The sequence below is a fragment of the Ciconia boyciana genome, chromosome 7, assembly GCF_034638445.1.
Source record: "Ciconia boyciana chromosome 7, ASM3463844v1, whole genome shotgun sequence".
Lineage (NCBI taxonomy): Eukaryota > Metazoa > Chordata > Aves > Ciconiiformes > Ciconiidae > Ciconia > Ciconia boyciana.
In genome coordinates this window covers 31,206,934-31,227,326 of record NC_132940.1, presented here as the reverse complement: position 1 = coordinate 31,227,326, position 20,393 = coordinate 31,206,934, and the positions used below count along the sequence as shown (strand labels likewise).

Below are 20,393 nucleotides of genomic sequence, written 5' to 3'. Positions count from 1 at the left end.
CAGTGATGGCATGTAATTTCCCAAATGTGATTTTTACCTGAAATATTTGACAAGTCTTATTCTTTAGCAGGCTGTATTGGAAGGACAGGTTCAGATTCTAGACTGGATGTTACCTGTAAAACCTCTTCAAGAAGTTCTGAAAGGTCAAGAAGTAAAGCACGGTCTGAGAATAACCTGAAGAAACTGGAAGCTGCTCTTCCAGATGATAATCAAGAAGATCATGCCTCTGTAAATAAGGACTTCCTGCCTGTGGAGATACGTGGAATTCTCGATGACTTGCAGTTGGATTCCATGAGTACAAAGCAAGAGAAAGATGTGGAAAAGCAGAATCAGAAATCTGTTTTGCCTACTCAAAATGCCAGGAGCCACAGCCCAACCAAAAGGAAACCGGACAAGATAGCTGCCAGTGAGGAGCCTCAGGTAATCTCTAAGAAACGTCACTATGATACAGATGAGGTTCGTCAGTACATCATCAGGCAGCAAGAGGAAAGGAAGAAGAAGCAGAATGAAGAGAAGAAAGCACAAAAGGAGGCAACAGAACAGAAGAACAAAAGGCTCCAAGAGCTCTACAGAAAGCAGAAGGAGGCTTTTACTAAAGTGAAGAATGTGCCTCCTCCTGAGCCTTCAGCAGCCAAACGGTTACAGGAAACCTATTCTAAACTATTGCTGGAACGTACATTTTTAGAAGAGCCACCTCAGCTGCCTACGGTGCAGGAAACACAGGTATAGCTGATTCACTAACTTAATGTGTTGTAGTTGTTTGCAGGAATAGGAGGTCATATGTTTAGGAAGGTTGTGAGTTGTCCTGGTCTGGTTATCAGTTAAGAAAGAGGATACAAAGAAAACTGCGTAGCTTTTGCTTAAACATAGTGGTTTTGATTTGGAGCCTCCTTGCTGGTGGCTGCTTTTTGGCACAGCAAGGCATACTAGAAAGGTGAATAGAAATCATCTTTATTATAAATAGAAGCAGAATTGTGGATATTAGCTAACAGCAGCTATAAAGGTTGGCTCTTAAGAAAACTGTAAACATCAGTCAAACTGTGAACTGAAGAGCTTTGTCTGAAGTTGCTTTCAATCAGTGGACAAACTTCAGCAGCAGTGAGTTAAATAAGTTTGCTAATCAGAAACTGAATATGAAAGAAGATTAATACATGGTAAAATACTAATATCAATTTGATGTGTTTGGCTGAACTAGTTCAGTGTGTGAGGAAAGCTTTTTTCCCAGTACAGTCTGCTGAGACGAGAACATAAACATCTTGTGTTTTTAAGTCTCTGTGTGGTAGGAAAGATGTGATACTACACTGAGAAATGCAAGCCTGTTCAATTTTAATAAGACAAGAGCTTCTAAACTCCTGCAGACTTTTGAAAATGCATTTTTCTGGTTGTCTTCATTTCTAGCCCAGACCTGGTTATCAACCATCTGGGGAATCCGACAAAGAAAACAAGGCTCAAGAGCGTCCTCCTAGTGCATCTTCAAGTAGTGACATGTCGCTTTCAGAACCACAGCAGCCGCTACTGAGGTGAGCCATTGTGGGCCTTTTGAGAGAGAGGAAAATATTCTAGTTTTCATCTTTGAGAGGTGAAAATAGACAAGGCTCTTAAGTTCATGTTCTAGCGAGAGTAATTGTCTTTATGGCAATTACAACGTTTCCTCGCAGTAAAGAGGAAGCTGATGCAGGAAAGCATATGAAAATTTTGGCTATGGGTATTTAGTGAGTCTGTAAATAAATAAAGTGAATGGTGGTTGCTGTTAATCTTTTGCTGACATTGAGGGGATGTGCATTTCATATTGGGAGACTATATTTCCTCTGCCATTGCCATCAGGCAAGAGAAGCTGATCATATGAATATGTCTGTTGATTTTTCTTATTTGATTGGTTCAATGTTTCTATTTAATCTATTGTCTTAGATTCAAGCCTTTAGTTACTGTCTCTACCAAAAACCTCTACTTCTGCTTGGAACTAGCCTTTCCCTATTTCCTTTCATGCTGCTTTCCCCATTTTTAATTGTTCAGTGTATTATCAAAGTTTTTCTTACTGTAAGTCAAGGTGCCTAACCAAACACTTAAATATAAGCAACTAAAAATCATAAAGTTTCTTGCATATCCTTAATATCCCTGTTGTGCAAGTGTGTCTTCATTTTTAATTACATAATGAATGTCTGCTTCTTAAATATATACTTGCTTCATTATCTTCCCCTTAACTTGGTCAAATCCACACTGACTTTGTAAATTCTATGAGACCTGTTTCCTTTCTGGAAAAGTTCAAGGAAGCACTAGGAATGCTACGTGGTACAGTGTATAGAATAGGCTGCTAAACCATATGGTAGTAAATATTGTTAGTGTAACATCGTAAGGAAAAAATGTAAGTACTAATAGTAGGGGAGAGATGAGACTTAAAGGGCTGCATAAGTTATTTGGAGAGTAAGCATCTCATCGTAAGCAGAAAAGCATTTTTTGTGAGGGACTTCCCAGGTTTCCTAGTATTCAGAATATGTGCAATTGATATTAGCAAAGGAAGGTCTCTACAGAGCTCCTGTCATGCAAATGGGAGCTATCTGGAAATAAAAAAGGTGTCTTACAAAACTTTAAACAACCTTGTATTTCCAGTCCTCCTTTTCTCTAAGTGTTATTCATGCCTATCCTGAGTGACAGCTCCAGTGAAACATGGGCTGGGTTCAACTGGAGGGGGAAGGCTGAGGCTAAGAAATTCCAAGGAAGAAAAAAAAAAAGTTCCCTCCCTTTTGAAGTCAGGAAACTTTTGGAAAAGACTTACTGATGATGATGAAAACACTCAGCTTGTTACAACTCTAAAACACACAAGTACACCATAAATGGCATTTCAAATTTGGAAGGTGCTGTGTTGTTTGTGTCTTGTTTGTTGTTTTTAAATAACATTCTGTAACTGTTTCCTGTCCCATTCCCTGCCCCTCTGATTCCACCAAAAAGTATTTCTTCCTGAAAAACGAATTTGTGGCAATGATACTTTAGTCTAAAACAACAGTGCTTGTATAAGTCATCAACTTCAATGTTGACTTTTCATTTCAGGAGCGATTTGATGGAGCCTCCATGGGTACAGCCAGACAGGTTGAGCCCAAGAGTCCAGCTCTCTCACCCGCAAGCTCTCATGGGCTCAAGTGGAGGCCCTTGCTCCCAACACTGGAGTCTGGAGCAGATGGACCTTTTGTCAAAGGAGTGTGACGCGATGTTGGCAGGCAGGAGGAGCCATGCTGCACCTGTGGGATCGCTGACCTTGATGCCTCAGCCGTACCTGAATTCACCTGCTGCACAGCAAAATCTCTTAGTAAAACCTACTGCTAACCAATATAAGAGCAAATTAGATCGGATTGAAGCTTTGAAAGCTACAGCTGCTTCTCTTTCTAGCAGGATTGAAAGTGAAGCCAAAAAGTTGGCTGGGGCTGGTATCAATTATGGTACTGTGTGGAACTCAGACCATGAATTTATGCAAGAAAACCAGGATGATGGGCGGTGGGCAAAGGCTGTGAGTCCTCCTGTGAGAGAGGAAAATGAAGATGCTTTTTCGGCCAGAATTCAAAAAATGTTGGGTACCTGTGTGTCTCATACAGCCTTTGATGACAGTCTTCCTGGGGTAGGCAACCTTAGTGAATTTAAAAAGCTCCCTGAGATGATCAGGCCTCATACTGCTGCAGTCAGCCTTGGAATGAGGTCCCCCGCTGCTAACAGGCACGAGGGGATACTGGGACGTTTATCTAAGAGACAGACTGATTCCCCAGGGCATGAAAACCAGGCTTATGCTCTGAACAAAGCTGTAATTCCTCATGAGTCCAGCATCGACTCCATCAGTGAAGGGCCTCTCCTGAGTGACGGAAGCCTCTCTGAAGAGGAAGGAGGCCAGCACAAACAGTTGCCACTGAAGATGCTGGACACATTAAAAGAGAAGGATTTTTGCATTCGGGAGAGAAACACTTTTGAGCCCATAAAGGAGTTTCAGAAAGAAGCTGAGAAGTATTTGCCACTTTTCACTCAGACAAGTGGTGCACACAGCAAGGGGCCATGGGAGGAACTGGCAAAGGGAAGTCCGCACAGTGTCATCAACATCTTTGCGAAAAGTTATCAGTTTCATGGAAAAGGTAAAAATTTCTCAAAGCTCTTGTGAATTACTATTTTCCCAGTCTTACCACTCCTTACACTTTATACTTCACAGGTAAGCAATGTGCTTTTAGATGTCTCAACATGAATCTGTGTAAGGCTTTCTCACTTTACTTCTGGATGGTAAATTATTTCCCCCCCCCTTCTTTTGCCTTCTTGCCTAAGGAAAAGAAGAATTGAAAAAAAAACCTAGTTTTGGGCTGGAAGAAGATTATTTTTGCGTTAGATTGCTCTGTATTTCTAGATGGGTAACTAATTCATATCCTGGGTTACATGTATTAAGGACACCCATAGTTACAGAACTGTCAATGTAAACTTTACATTTATTGTATCCAAAATGGCATACTAAATCTAAATTGCCCAGAGTCTGTTTGGAAATGGTTCTCTCCACCATGGAGAACAGACCCTCTGGATTGGAACCTGCATCCTCCTACTATATATGCACTCCAGATCATCTGTAATAACACATTATTCCTGTTTCAGTTAAGGCAGAAAGATGAAATGCATGCTTTATGCAGCACTTACTTCATGGCATAAACACGAGTGCTTGCATATATCCCGAGTTCTTGCTACACAAGAATAATATAGTTTTATTATTAGAAACATGTAACTTCAGTGGATGAATGATGTGGACTTTCCTTTTGCATCTTTGCTCATATGATTTACTCAGTAATGTCTCAAAGTAGTGCAACAATTAAAACTCCTGTAACAATATTTGATTTTGAGAAGGTAAGGTTTTGGTATATCAGTAGGGAAAGTCTCTTGCTTAAACAAGCCCATTTCAAGTGTTAGTGTCTTAGGGTATGCTTTACGAGTGTCTCATGCAGGGTGCTTCATTTGATTTTAATTTTTTTGTACGAATTTATTCTTCATTTTATGAATACTGTTTCTCTTGCCTTGAGTCTAAGCAGTTGATTTTTATCTTGTGGTTTTTCTTGATTCTTTTTTCCCTTGTTTTATTTCCCTTAAAGATGATTGCATTTAAATTTTCTGCAGATGGCTCTACTCTCAAGCAGTATGCTCTTCAAGAATGTTGTAGCTGGCCTGTGTTAATGAAGTAGAGTATTCAGTAATTTACAAAAAGAGGAAGACTATGCTCGTTATGTTGTGTTAAAACTGCCATGGGATGGCTATACTGTTGTTCTGATGTTTTTGTATTTGAAAGGAAGTCTCTAACTCATGGTTGGGAGCATTTTAATTTTTGCAGCTTTATTACCTGTTTGCACATTGCATTTGATATCATTTTTGTGTTTTCCCTCTTTGTCTACACTTTAGTGTTTGATGAAAGGTCAAGTGGAGGGTCTGCCCTTCTGCGCCCTTTACTCCCTGCCATGAGCCCTCCAGAGAGCATGGTTTCTTACGAAGATGATTTTGCCTCATCGCAGGGAAGTGGCACTTTAACAGACAAAAAGATTGCACGTGACCTCAGGTAACTGTGTATTAGACTTCTTGTAAAAATCAAAATGTAGAATTCGACAGAAAATAGTTAATGCAAAATTTGTTTCATAATATGCTGGATATCTTTTCTGTTATGCTGTATTGTAATACTAGTCAAAGTGATGAGGTATTTCCTTAGGACCTTGCAGTTAATGTAGCAACCAGCATGGTTAAGACATAAAGATTAGAGTCAAGTATTCCTGTTCTCCGTCTAGTTTTTGTTCTTCTTTAGTCTGGCAGGTAGCTTTAGGCAAGGTTCTTACCCTTTGTAGTCAGGTGAAAATTCGTTCTCCAACTTGTGTGGCTGCTATAATGCTCAATTAGTTAGCCTTTGTAAATTAGAAAAAAGAAAAGATATTTGAAAGTGTTAAAATACCTTCAGTACTTCAAAATTTTGTAAAAAGCCTATAATTGCTTTCAGTAAGGGTTCGGTAATGCTTAGTAATGGATACATAAATTGTCTGTAAGAACTTTTAAAACTTTTTGTTCAGACTAAAATTTGAAGACTGTAAATCCTAGACTATCCATGTTCCTACTGAATTAATGTGGCTTCCTGAATTTCCTAAGACCCCTTTTTTGTAATGAGATATATTTACATCTTTTGGGCACTTCAGGGAAGGTTGTGTGTTTATACTGGTGATACTTTACCTCAGAAGAAAGGAAGGTAAAAGGCACTTTGCACACTGAAAATGTTGGCTGCAAAAAATGGTTTCTTTCTGATTAAACTTCTTGATAGGTCTTCTGTTGGTATTATTTAGTATATGATACATTACCTTATTTTTTGCAAATCTTTTGTAATCCTTTATTCAAAATTGCTTATATTTCTGTCAGTTGATGATATCTGTATGCCCAGAGATTATCTAAAATGCCGTCATATTTGGAGTCATTCTTATGTTGTTCAAGTCTGTAGTCAAATAGCTCTTAAGAGTTAGCATTGGAAAGGATGGTTGTTATCCATCTTTTACTGTTTCATATTATTGTAAGTATGTTTCAATATGTTCAATATCATGTCCAACTTCCTAGTGTCTTAGCTGTCATAGGTTTTAATCTCAAAATCAATGCTTTTCAAGATGGGCTGATTAGTGCAGTTTTAGCCATCTGTCTCTAATTTAAAGTGTGGTAGATTTCTTGTGCACAGTGTAATGCGGGAGTTGGAAGTCCTTAGTTAATCACTGTCAGTGTGCTCCTTTTCAGTGTTGCTGGCAGCAGTAATTCAAGCATTCAGGAAGAAGTTCCAAGTAGGAAGTCTCCCCATGAACCTCGATCTGTAGAACTTGCTTCCCAGCATTCATCTGGACTACGGTCTGCAGCATCTTCTCGCTCATCTGCTTCCTCTAAAAAGAGAGGGAAAAAGGAACGTAAGTGCAGTACTTGACTGTAGAGTTGTTGGTTTTTTTGAAGGAGGTTTTAAGGTTTTCTTGTTATGAAAATTGCAGTCTTTCTACATATCTGGAACTGTAATCTAATACCAATAGGATGATTTATTTATTTCTCCACTGATTCCTTCCTAAATTCTTTTTGACTCTGATTATCCTCTGACCTTAAAATAGTCATCTACAATTAAATAGGAAAGAGGTTGTTAACAGCATTGAAAGTTTTTCCTTTCCTAACCCAGCCTTCTAACAGATTAGTTAATTTTAATATCATGTGAGAACTATCCTCAGATTCTGTACTGAGGAAGTTCCAATAGGCTGCTGAGAAATCAGAGTTATGGCCACATTTATGAAGGTGACAACAAGTTTGCCTATATGCTTCATCTTTGGATCACAGGCAGTTTTCATAAGTGCACAAATTGATAAATACACTTCTTCCTACAATAACTTGTACATTACAAAAACATGAAGAAACTTGAGATTTGGTACACTCTTACAATAGTGTACAACTCTTACAATAGTGTAAGCAATGGATAACATAAGAAAAAGCTAGGTTTAAAGCCAATAAAAGGATGAGAAAAATAGGATTGAGCATTCCAAGTTATCTCGCTTCTTACTTTTTCAAAATTCTGTAGCTTACCCAAAGAAAGCTAGGCTATATTCTAATTATCAGTATTGAAGAGTCAAATGTGTATTTTCTTTACTTAAACCAATACTGTGCTGAAATGAAAGCTGAGTGACAGTTTTGTTGGCAGTGGACACAATATGCAGAAGAGAACTTAATCTCCTATAGGAAACTGCCAAATTTACATTTCTTGCTTGTTGGATTTACAGACTTCTAACTCAAGGCCATCTTTAAATAGGGAAAAAAATTCTCAATTATTTGTTTAGGGGCTCTTGATGGTAAGATATACGTAGAATACCAAACAAACTTTTGGCAATGTTGTTGCTTCTTAGGGTTGGGCTCTTTCAATGGAAGTTGTCACCACTTTCCCGTGGAAGAAGATAAAATGCTATCTGAATTAGAGTGGGGATCCCAACAGGCAAAGAAGTCCTTATCGAGTAGCAGAGTTTCTAATAAAAATCATGAGCAGAACCCAGATACAGACAGCACACTGGAAGACTTGTCTGGACACTCCCTGATGAGGTAACATGAACATATGTTACAAATACAACAAATATAACTAAGCTTGGTAGTGTTATGGCATGTTATCAAAAATGGCTATGTCTTTGGATATGCAAAAGGAAAGTAACATAAATTATCAAATGCTAGTAAGATGGGCATGCAGAAAACATTTTTTTCCCTGTATTTTAGTATGAAAGCCTGAAGTAGATGACTGTAGTAAGAGAAAATACAAAACAGTGATTCCTCCCTAAATGACCCTTCTGGTTTTTTTAAGGATAACTGGCCAATATAGGTATCCTGTCAGGTTCAGTACCTTAAGCATTGAAAGACAATTTTTGTTTTCTATTTCTACAAATGGTCTGTAGGAAGTGGAGAAAAAAAAATAGCTAGTCAACCTATGCAGTCATCTTGCTCTTTTCAGTAGGATCCATGGACATTTTTGGCTAGACTTGTGTGCAGCTAATACTCATAAGCCTATCCAGCTCTGTGAGATGATGCTTTTTGAGAGATGAACTGCACCTCAGAAAAGAGTGTAGAGGAAGAGAAAAATTGTTTTTCCTATTGCATCCTCTGTATGTCTACCTATGAATGCAGTTTATTTTCTGCTAATTGTGCAATGAAGATAGTTATGAAATACATTGAGCTTAGTTTTGACTGTACTTTTTTCTAAAAAGCAACAAATAATATGAATGGTCGTTCACTCATTCTGTGTGCGTACAGAATGGTTCTGAGGTACTGACTTATAGTGGTGACTTTCACTGATACCCAGTATTGGGTTTGAAAGGTCCTGTGACCTCCTAAGATGTGCCAAGTAAAGCAGAATGTCTTCCTAAGGAATTTAAGCAGCCACTGTTAATCCTTTTTGGCTTAATAAAATTGGAATAGTACATCTAAGAAGTGTCTGCATCATTTTCTGTATGTTTGGAAAGAGATGACTAACTTTCTCTTAAGAAATGTTACTTTAGTATCTTACTAACTCTCTAAGTCAAGTTTTGGCCTTCAAGCATTTCATTGCATTTTGATGAAAGAGATCAAGACTCAGGGCAGTGGCTTACCACATTCAGTTGCGTCCATATGCTGATAGTAACCTGTTTACTTTTTAAAAATACTGATCATCATATTCTGATATCAAAGTATTGCCCTGATTTCCTGTGGTTAGAACAAAGTTCTTCACTCAGACTCTCAAAACAGATATGTAAATGCACATGCAGGTGAGCGCATTCTGACTTTCTCATGCCAGGTTCCGAACAGGAGGCATTGAAACTGCTTGTCTGGCCATGTAGAACATGTAGATACTATGTTAATTTTTTTTTTTTTGTATGTGCTAACTAGGTTTAATACTTGGGGGAAAAATGGGGTGCTCTAGAAACTTAACCCTAAACTGGGATATAGGTACAAAACCCATCTCATGAGGCCATTTCCTAGAGGTAGACTGAGCCTGTGCAAACCATAAAAGAATGTGCCTTTTGCGTGGATCAGTTTGGTGTATATAAATGGAAGAACTAGGTTATTGCTTTACTGTCTTATCAAATGACTGGACTTAGGACAGTATTGACTCCTTTCTTTTTTCATTTCACTGTCAGTTTCTCAGACAAGGGAAGATCCCAGAAGACGCCAACTTCTTCCCCATCTTCCGGTTCCCAAAAAATGTTGCAGTTTGATTCTATAGGCAATACAGCAGAAAGAGTCAAGTCACCTGCTGGCTTTTCTGGAAGTACAGCATCAGGGCTGAAGCCTAACGTAGCCTTCCCTGACCTGAGTCTGGGAACTAGTAGGTCTGTAGCAGGAGCAGCCTCAGCGAGTGGTGAGTTGTTTTGTTAAAACCATACTAATCCTAGAGCAGTGTTTTTTGGGTTTTTTTTTTTCTTTATTTTTTGATGTGGGGCACTGAAGTCTATGGAGGTTGACTAGTAAGTCTTATCCTGCAGGGTGTATGCGCTTCTCCCCTGCTGGTCTTCAGCATCGTTTGTCAGCAGAATTGAACTACCTTAGTGCCATTGAGGAGTCTGTGCGACAGCTTTCAGATGTAGAACGAGTACGAGGCATATCACTTGCCCAGCAGGAGAGTGTTTCTTTGGCTCAGATTCTAAAGGTAATGGAAAAATAATTCCTTGTCCTAACCTTCCTTTTTTTTATTTTGCAAGAAAAGTAATCAAATTAGGGCGAGTTATGCTTTTGTTAGCAATGCAGAAAAATCGTAATGGGCATGACGGAGCATCTCTGATAATGTCCATTTTTTAGGGTTAATGTCCGTTATCTTTCTTATTTTAAGTTGACACCAAGGAACTGGTGACTCTAGAATATGTGTCATTAATATACCACTAGCTGGAATCACTGCTTTGGTTGTGTACTTCAGTAAAATTAAAACTTGATTATTTACTGGGTTTGTTGTTGGGTCCCAGTGCCATGCAGTGTAGTTGTTCAGGCTGGATAATTTGTCTCATTCCATGAAAAGGGTATTTTTGGTTGAAATTTCCTTATGTTGACAAGATTTCTTGTTCTAGTTTGAATCAATTGGTCTCCTAAATCCTCTTTCTTTCTACACTGTGGTGGAAGAGTATGGGGAATGTGCATTGTCTACTCTCTACTTAAAAAGGGAGAGTGTCAGTTGGTAGGCTGAAAATTTTACTTTAGCAGAAGAGGCACCACCAGCAGAGTAGATCTAGATCTTTCAGAGGTAGTTGCAGCCAGTGGCTAAGGCACAAAAGGTCTTTACATTTGACTTGCATGATTAAAACCCGTTTTCCTGATCTATAGGCACAGCAGCAGCGCCATGAACGAGACTTAGCTCTTTTGAAAATCAAGGCTGAACAAGAAGCTTTAGAAAGTCAGAGACAACTGGACGAGGCAAGGCAGAAGGCAGCTCAGGTAATGCTGCCCTTCAAAAAATGTGGAGTGTGTAAGAGGCAAAATGCTGTAAGTAAATCTGTGCCTACGAGTATTCTTAATTTGAAGCTGTGAATATATGGAAGTGGTGAAGGGGTTTAATATAGCTGAAAAAAGCTGTTAGGGGCCAATTTCAAACTTTTCCCTCCCAGATTTTGAGAAATAAAACTGTAGTAGTTATAGCCAGAAAATTTTGAAGAGCTGAACTGGCTGTGTTTTCTGTATAGGTCCATGCAGAGTCACTACAGCATCTGGTCCAGTCACGGCAGGAGGCTGTACAAGAGACCCAGTGCAAGGCTGCAGCCAAACAGGCGGAAACTGTACTTCTCACTACAGATGCGGTTCACCAGATCCGTGAGGTGAGGTCCTGAGTGAAAGGAAAAAGCTGTTCTAATTTCAGTATTATTTTTGAATACTTTTTTGCCTCTAGGTTGTTCTCTGTTCGGTGTCATTCTCAGTGCAACTTCTTCACCTTCATAATGTGACAAATGATAGGACTTTAAAGGAGCTTTTCTGGCGTCCTTACTTAGAACTCAGTCAGCAGCCTTAAATCCCTGTTCACTATTCTTATGATCTTCCAGTTAATGAACTGTTAAGAAGTTTGTTCTTCCAGGAGAGATTGATGATAGTGAACACAACATCTTTAATTTGTAAGAGTTGCACTCCATCAGGGATTGATCCTGTATCTGTTTCATATGCCAATTAAATTAGAAAAGCAGGGAATTTGCAATTTTGCTTACTTTTGAAGGTAGGAGACCAACAAATAAAAAAAAGGAGGGGGGAGGATCTTCAGCAGAGCTCTTAACTTGGTACAGAGTTTGAAGTTTTCTTTTTTTGAGTCTCTCTTCGTTCTTCTTGTGGCATACAGAATGTTTATTAGTTTTCAGTTTTATTTATCAGTTTATAAGTTTTTATACTTGTTGTTCCCAATATGTAGCAGCTGCTTCACACATGGATAGGAAACACAGTAACCAAAAAATGCTTTTGCTTCTTCATAGTTTAGCAATCGCAATGACTGTGGATTAGGATTATGGGATGGAGTGCAGAAGACTGATGGGTATGAACATAACTGTTTCTTCACAGTTTATGCACATGCTGGTGCTCAGCAAGGCTGTTTTTATGATAGGTAATGGGACTGCAGAATAATACTGATGTACTTGTTCTGGGCTTTGCCAAATATGTGAAGTTTAAATCATTTTTGAATAGACAAGAATGGGTTAGGTTAAAGGAGCAGAAAAGCTCAGACATCTGAGATACATGCAGTGGTTGTTGATAGCAGGTAGTGAAGTCTTGGATAAAGACAAATAAACCTTTGTAGTTTATAGAGGTGAAGTGGGTGGAAACCAATTAAGAAACAAGGTAGAAGAAACAGACAGCTTTTATTTGGTGTAGGGTTTTAATCTCTTGTCTTGCTTTAAGTTTGAAGTCTGAGAGTAAGAGGTGCTAGTGAAGAGGTTGATGGGGATGACCTGGTCGCTGATGATGGGCTAGCAGAGTAGCTTTTCCATCTGCGTTCACAGGTGACTCCTGATATTCAGTTGAATAACCATTTATTTTAACTGGAATGCAGCAATGGAAATGCTGGTCACCAATGTGCTGGGAATATTTTTGGATGTACACTGTAATTTCCTATGTATAAAGGAATGGAGTTAATTTTCTGCATTGCTTTCAATTATAAGTTTCTTATGCAAAGGAGATAATATAGCATGCTACTATACAAGTTTGCTTAGAGTTGACTGTTGTACTAATGAAGGATAAAATAGTGGGTGATGTATACAGACAATCCGATTTAAAAAAAATCATTAACTTGTTTTTATAAAATTTTATGCATTACAACTCATGTATACATTAATTGAAGAATTAATGGAGAAACTCAGTATGTGTATTGGAAGTTATTGAAATAGAGCTTCGAAACCAACCAGCGTTCCCCGCTCTGCAAGAGGCAGACCTTTGAACGAGAAGAAAAATATTGAATTCTAAAGCTTCTAAAAATCAGTATTCTCTGCTGTGATTTCTGAAGAAGTTCTTATTTCTAGTCAGGTACAGAGTGACTGCCATACCGTAAAAAGGAGAAATTTATGACTATTCGTTGATTTAATGCTGCCAATTTTAGACCTGACAGTTTTCATGATATTGGAACTTAATCCTGTTCCTTCCTTTGGAATGGAAATAATATTTCTTGCTCTTTTGGCAAGATGCACTTTCATATTAAAAATAAAACATTGTTTCTGGTGTTCGTTTTTTTTTTTTTTCTTAAATTAATTGTAATGGTAAGTCTGGAATGTTTTATTATGTGGGGATCATTCTACTGAGTGTGTTTGAGTTGGTGTGAGAGTTTGGTTAAGTTGATTAGAATTATATGTTAAGTAGTATCTTGCATGTCTGTCATTTCATATCAATAATTCCACTCTGCATAAATTAAAGAATATGTATTTACAGAGCAATATGCACCTCCTACAACCAAAATTGACACGTATGTAATTGCAAACCATCTCAAAACCATGTCTTACACATTGTTCAGTGAATCAGTAAATTACTTGCGAGTGACTATTTTCTCTTTCAAAAACATTTTGATGCTGATAAGCGCATTGTATTCCTTTGGTTTTTATTGTACTCAGATGACAGAGTTAGCACGAACACAGATCTCGGATACTGTCAGCGCTCCAGCTGCTCCAGTCACCACCTTGTTTGACCACCAGCGGCAGCATCATTCAGAGTTCATGAAACAACTGAGAGCCCGAACTGATACAAACAGGTTTTGCCTAACGTTTTACATCTTAGGAAGGGGGAAGTAAGATTTGTTAGGTTTTGCTTCACCTATTCCTGAAGAAAATTTTAAGATGTCATAATGAGTGAGCATTTAAGAAGAATTTAGATTCCATCTATATGCCCTTAATAGTGTATGCCAAAGGTGACATTAACTGGTTCTGTGAAGCTCTATATAAAAAGGTAGAAAAAGATGCTCTAAATATTTTGTGGGATGATTTAACTAGTCTGAGCTTAAAGTGATCTTTTCAGAAATTTTAGCTGTTACTACTTCTAGTAAACTGATGAAAGCTTGTGAAAACTGTATTACTCTCTGGTTTAAGACAATACAGATTTACCCAAAACACTTCCTTTTCTCAGGAAATGTGAGTCTGGTGCCATATCACAAGGTAAAGAAGAGACAGGTGACTCAAAACAGACATACTCACCAATGTTTGACAGTTATTCAGAGTCCTCAAGATCAAAGGTTCATGATCAGAGGTAAGAAGAGTTTAGATTACACAGGGTTTTTTTGCTATACATGAGAACTAAAGTACAAAGGAATATCAAGATATTTCCTTCAATATTTTTCTTAAAAAGAGGGAAAGTCAGTATTAAACCTGCAACAGGTTAAACCTGTCTTATGTTCCAGAGCTTGAAGGTTTACATACCTACCAGAATTTGCTTTGTCTTTAATTAAAAATCCTACTACACTGTGGTCCACAGTGTAATAGTATGTTGTGTCTTAGTATCTTCAGTTTTGAATTTGCTGTATTTGTTTTAATTGCATGCTTTTCTCTTTGCGAACTTAAGAATAATTGAGTTCCACACCTGCTTTTTCATTCAGCTGAATTAGCAAGTCTAGCAAGCAGGTGAAGGGAAATGGTTGTTCCTCTCTGTTCAGCTCTTGTGAGACTGTATCTGGAATACAGTGTCCAGTTTTGGGCTCCTTGGTAAAGAGAAGACATTAACATACTGACACGAGTCTAGTGGTGAATCATCAAGATGGTTAGGAGGCTGGAGTATGTGATGTAAAAGAGAGGCTGAAGGAACTGAGCTAGCTTAACTTAGAAAAGAGAAGGCTAAGGGGACAGGGGTCTAGTTGCAGTATCCTAGAGGTGGGTTGTTAGGGAACACGGGGCTAGACTCTTCTTGCAGGTGCATGGTGAGATGACAAAAGGCAATGGTAACGTTCCAGAAAGGGGAAAATAATTGGGAAAAAAAAAATGCTCCCTGTGAGAGTGGTCAAACACTGGAATAGGGGTGTAGGGAGGTTGTGGGATCCTCTGTCCTTGCAGGTGTCCAGATCTTGGATGTGGCCTTGACTTTGGTTAGATGAAATACCTTCAGAAATTGTTGAGCTGAGATTATTCTGATTTCTGTGCTGTGGCCTACTTCCATACTTCTGTTGCATCACCTTTGTAACCTAAAAGTCACTTTAAGTCTCTGTTTATCTGAGTCTTTTCCCTGTGCTAAATACTTGCATTTTGTGTCCTCGTTTTGCTCTGTGTCTTTTTGAAATGGACTAGAATGTAGACTGGAGCATATGTTCTGAAAATGCAGTGCAGGGACCTGTACCCTGTAATGTGCATTACTTTCTATTTTGTTTTCTGTGTATCTGGCCATTTTGTTAGGGTTTTTGTTTTCACTGCTGCTTTGCACTGGCTTGAGATTTTACATGAAGTGCCTGAAGTTTAGGTTTAACTCATTTTTGGTGTTACTTTTCAGTATCTTGCCTGTCTTTAATACTGGATTTTAGCCTTTTGTTTCCTTTTCACTTAACTGATCTAATTCGGTCCCATGAGGTTTCTCACAGCCCTTCTCTGATCTTGACCAACTGGAATGATTTTGTCCTCTGTAGTTGTTCTAATTTAAAACAGTATTGCTATCTTGCTCATCCTTTTAAAAACTGTAAGGAGAGATGTTTGCAATGGTTTATCATCAATACTCATTGCCAGGTAGAGGGTGTGCATACCTACAAACCACTTGCATTCTAAGGTAGAATAAAAATAATAAGTTGCGCTGTCAATCAGCAGCTTGATGAGACTTGGAATTTTGAAGTAACCAAGCTGCATTTTAAAAACAAAACCAAACCCTCTGCATGTCGATTATTGCTGGGATGTTAATCATGGTATGTACGGTAGTAATATAAATATTTTGAAATGTGCAAAGTAATTTAAAAAAATCTCTTGATAACACAGTAGTACCAGCAGCCGCCAAGAGAGTCCTTCAGTTCCATCTTCTAAGGAGAAAGAGAAAAAGCTTTCCCGTCGTGAAAAGATAACTAGCAGTATTGAAGAGCAGGCTCATACTGGTGTGGATGATTCCTTGCCGAGTGATAGTATTTTATCACTGCCAGATGAAAAAGGTTAGCTGTATCATTTGTATGTGATGAATCTGAAGGTGGTAAGGGGGGAGGGAGGGAGGGAGGTGCTGTTTCAGAATTAGTTTCTGAAATAAATGAGGGAATATGTGTGAAGAAAGCTGAGCCCCAGGTGAATTGGTAGCCTCTTAAGAGGTAACAGAGGATGGCACAGTGAGATGGGAACCCTTGAAATTCTGCACATCAGAGTGGATTCCGAGGGCCATTCTACTTTCTGCTGTGCTAGCTGTAGCCACGTGTTCACTTGCTGAATGTGCAGACTGAACGCCAAATGTTTTAGCAGCCCCAGAAATGTGTTTATACCTGTGTACAGAAGTCTGTTAGGTCTTTTGAAGCTAGGTAACAGTATTTCATGATGTCCTCTAACTCAAGGTCACTCTTTTCTAAAAACCCATTTTTCTGCATTTCCCAGTCTTTCCTGTCCCCCTAACTTTACTGAGATGAGACAGAGTAAAACTGCATTCATGGTACGTACCTGAGCGTAAAACCACTTCCCTGATTTCTCCCTCAGATTCTGCTTCTGTTGCAACAGAGTATTCCCTGAAATTTGATGAGTCCATGACAGAGGATGAGATTGAGGAAAAGTCTTTTCGGTCTTTGCTGCCCTCTGAGAGTCATCGCAGAAATAACTTGGAGAAGAAACGGGGTAATCATGATGATTCTGATGAGGAAGTCTCACCAGAAAAAACAGCTCTGTCATCTATCAAGGTAGGTCAAGCAACCATAGTTAAGGTAAATTAACTGAACTGAAATGGTTAAGCTGATGAGCTTCAAGTGAGCCGTTCTTAGTTGTGTTTGCAAACTTTAAGGTTCTTTTCTTCCCTGTGGTTCTTTGAGCATCTCAAAACAGAGTTGTATGAATCATGCATGTACAAGTGCAATGACTTGACTTATGGAACAGTCCATCCAGGCTTCTACCTGTTCTCTTGTGGCTTTGGAGAAAAGGAGTGACTTTTTGAGGTAGATTATAAAAGCCCAGTGGATTAAGTCTTGCTACTGTGCCTACACACGGCTAGGAGGTACAAGAGGATGCTTCACCTCTCTGGCCAAAGAGGACATGTCCCAAAACTGTCACAAAGCCCAGGACAGAAAAAGTTGGTCTGCACAAAGCTCAGAAAAAAAACTACTTCCCTTCTTACATCTGTTTTTGTGTGTGTGTGTATCTGTGTATACACACTTTGTAATTGAAAAAAGCCTTGGAATTTCTGTTTTATCAAATCATTCCAAATTTGTCCTGCCTTCCAGGAGCTAAGCATGCCATTCTCAGGGGGGCAAGATAGTTTCTCTAAATTTACCATGGAGATGGTAAGACAGTACATGAAAGAGGAGGAAATGCGAGCAGCTCATCAGTCTTCACTGCTTCGGCTCCGGGAGAAGGCTCTGAAAGAGAAGACCAAGGCTGAATTAGCTTGGCTGGAACACCAGAAGAAGTAAGGCAGCTCTGAATATACACTGTTGCTGACTGACCATTTTCTTGTACTTGAATTTTTTTTTGTAAGATTTTGCTTCCACCCCACCCCTCCCTTATTAAGTATCAATGATTGAACTAATCTTCTCACGTCAGTAATCTATACAAATGTTATTGTCACTTGGAAAGAGCAGAACCCAGTTTGTAAGTGTGCTTTGATGTTTACATTGAACGCAGTTTGATAAAAGAGAATGACATCGAAACACTAGTACATCAGATGTTTGTTGTCAGTCAGAGAAGGTAGTTCCCAACTGTTACTCTGCAAGTCTTAATTCAAGAATGTATAAAACTGTCAAACAGTTAGAACTTTATTTGCTTGATGCCTATCTGAGGTCATTTTAGTTGACTCGGGCCAGATTTTGTGAATCTGGATACATGTTGTCCTTAATGATTTCTTTCCAACCTAACATATGCTTTGTCCTGGAATGCCACTTGAAGTACCTAGTGATACTACTAAACAATGGTGGCCAGATTTAATCAATAATACTTTTCCATGGTCACTCTCTGCATAAGAGTACCATTGTTCACCAGACATTTTCTTCCAACTGCTTATCATTGTGGGTTTGATAAAGGATTGTAAGGTAGTGACCCAAGTGTTCTTTCTTTTGTCTTTCTCAAATGGTGGGCACGCTACCTCTGCAGAACTTCTGCCCATTCATGTGAAATTTCTTATTACTGCACTGGCCTTTTAACTGTGTGTGTCTTTGACTAAACAGTGCAAAATATTCCACTATAGAGAATGCCAATGATTAAGTACAGGCATATACTCTTCTGCAGGTTAGGAAAAGTAAACTTTTTTTTTTACTTTAAAGAGTAAAAGGCTTGTTATTGTGCACTTTTTTCTTATTTAATCCTTTCTTCCAATCTATTTGCAGGCATTTGCGAGATAAGGGAGAGGATGATAAAATGCCTCCTATTCGAAAGAGGCAGCGTGGTCTGCTGCTGAGATTACAGCAGGAGAAGGTAACTGATGCCCTCTAGGAAAATCCTGTTGAAACCCCTGTGTAGCCATTAAATGTTTCAGACACTGTAAAAGCTAAGAATTGAGAAAACTCCGTACCAGGCTTTTGGATAGGAAGCTAGCAGTATTTCTTACCAATAAGTTTTCTTTTCCTTTCGATAGTATTTAACACATTGTTTAAAAGGGTCCTTCTGTATTGGTAATCTCACTGGTTGAGACTTAGATGTATTAATTCATTTGCTGTTCTTTGCTGCTGAAGTTCAGGCTAGTTACTTCATCATGTAACTTCAGTCATTTTAAACCCATAGCATGGACACTGTAGCAGCTTTAGAATATGTTCTTGAGAGCTGTCTGTCACAGTTCTTATGATTAATCTTTTATACCTAAAAGGCAGAAATTAAACGTCTTCAAGAGGCTAACAAGGCTGCTCGGAAGGAGAGACAACTGATCCTTAAACAGCAGGCAGAAATAGAACGAATCCGTCAGACTACGATGAAACTGCATGAAAAACTAAAGTCTGCAGGAGAAAACAAGCTGGTAAGTGTTCACTACAGAAGCTGGAGTCTTCCCTCTTTGGCTGCGCAGCTTGGCCAAAAACTTCAGTGTTTATACGAATGGAAAGCTACTAAATTGGACCTATCGCTTGGCAGTTTTGTCTGCCTCAAACAGTTTCATCCTCTTTATCTCAGCAATTTTATGTTTAATTTCTTTAAAGCATTATTTAAGGAAATGCATTTGGAGAAGTTGTAAAATGTTTTGTTTTAACTGGGCAGTAGATGGTGATTGTTAATTCTCAAGCTTAACTAATGACTTTGGGAATATCAGTTTTTTGATGCTTAGATCTCTCAAGCTCTGATTTTGTTTGATTATTTGTCAGACCCCAAAGAACTAAATGTAAGCGCTGAACCCAAAACTTGCTGCTTTGTGTGTGTGTTAGTGTCATTGCACTAAGTTTCTTGCACCTGCTTTATGAGATAGCAAGACGGGATTTTGATAACTGTCTGCCTCCTTACAAAATTTTGAGGAGATGCAGGTTTAATAATAGTAGTATAGAAAGGATTGGTTTCCTGTTTGGGTAACTGAATTATGGTGGGTTTTTTGTTCTAGATACAGTTAGGGGAGAACTTAAATTATGGAGAAAAAGCATGTACTAAAGACTTTGTGTCAAATCAAAATGAAGTTGGAAAATGAAGTTAAATCTGCAGGTGGACAGACTTATCTGAAGTAGTCTTTGATGTAGTCTCAGGAGAAATAACCTATATTAACACAGTTTTTAAAAAGATGGTAGAATAACTTTTCCTACTTTCAATGTTGATTTTTTTTTTTAACACTTAATTGCAGGAACTTCACAGTGAGGATGACATCAAGCAGAGCAATGGTTCTAGCCCACTTCCAACTGATGCAGAAACACGCAGCCCTTCCCCAATCTCAATCTCCAGCAGTGAGACTAGTAGCATTATGCAGAAACTTAAAAAAATGCGCAGCAGAATGGATGAAAAGTAACTAATTTTTTTTTCTTACACAATATTTTACTATTTTAATAGAACTAGTTGGTTTGGCCACTATCTGCACTAAAAATGGCCATCAGCAAAATGACAGAGGCATTGATATCACATACACTTTGATCCGAATTGCCTGAAAAATAGCTAATGGATGCGTTAATAGAACTATATTAATCTTTGAATATAGTATTTTAAAGGCTACAATTCTTGCATGAATACTGAGATTCAAACATTGTTAGTTGGCAGACCGTGTGGTCAAGGTTTTATTGTAGAAGATTGGTTTTAATGTTCTTTGTACTTGATAGAGTTCGTAAAAGCACATCAATTTAAGATATTTTGATGTTTGTGCATACAAGGTACTTGGACGGGCTCCAGTTTGGTGCA

At 38.5% G+C, this 20,393-nt stretch overlaps 1 protein-coding gene across 5 annotated transcripts in view; it reads left to right on the top strand.

The window, feature by feature from the left end:
• The window catches only part of CEP350 (centrosomal protein 350), a 77,678-nt gene that overhangs the window by 26,701 nt on the left and 30,584 nt on the right, over positions 1–20,393 (top strand). For 2 of the 5 annotated variants that reach the window (XM_072866310.1, XM_072866309.1), the window contains exons 10-27: positions 68–723; positions 1,399–1,520; positions 3,046–4,109; positions 5,404–5,557; positions 6,760–6,923; positions 7,896–8,085; positions 9,648–9,868; positions 9,993–10,156; positions 10,822–10,980; positions 11,178–11,309; positions 13,569–13,705; positions 14,077–14,196; positions 15,897–16,063; positions 16,590–16,786; positions 17,324–17,508; positions 18,422–18,509; positions 18,898–19,044; positions 19,849–20,006. In XM_072866310.1, coding sequence (XP_072722411.1) covers positions 68–723; positions 1,399–1,520; positions 3,046–4,109; positions 5,404–5,557; positions 6,760–6,923; positions 7,896–8,085; positions 9,648–9,868; positions 9,993–10,156; positions 10,822–10,980; positions 11,178–11,309; positions 13,569–13,705; positions 14,077–14,196; positions 15,897–16,063; positions 16,590–16,786; positions 17,324–17,508; positions 18,422–18,509; positions 18,898–19,044; positions 19,849–20,006 — 4,225 coding nt within the window. The remainder of the gene's footprint in view (positions 1–67; positions 724–1,398; positions 1,521–3,045; positions 4,110–5,403; positions 5,558–6,759; positions 6,924–7,895; positions 8,086–9,647; positions 9,869–9,992; positions 10,157–10,821; positions 10,981–11,177; positions 11,310–13,568; positions 13,706–14,076; positions 14,197–15,896; positions 16,064–16,589; positions 16,787–17,323; positions 17,509–18,421; positions 18,510–18,897; positions 19,045–19,848; positions 20,007–20,393) is intronic. The other 3 variants (XM_072866314.1, XM_072866312.1, XM_072866313.1) reach the window with 3 other exon arrangements.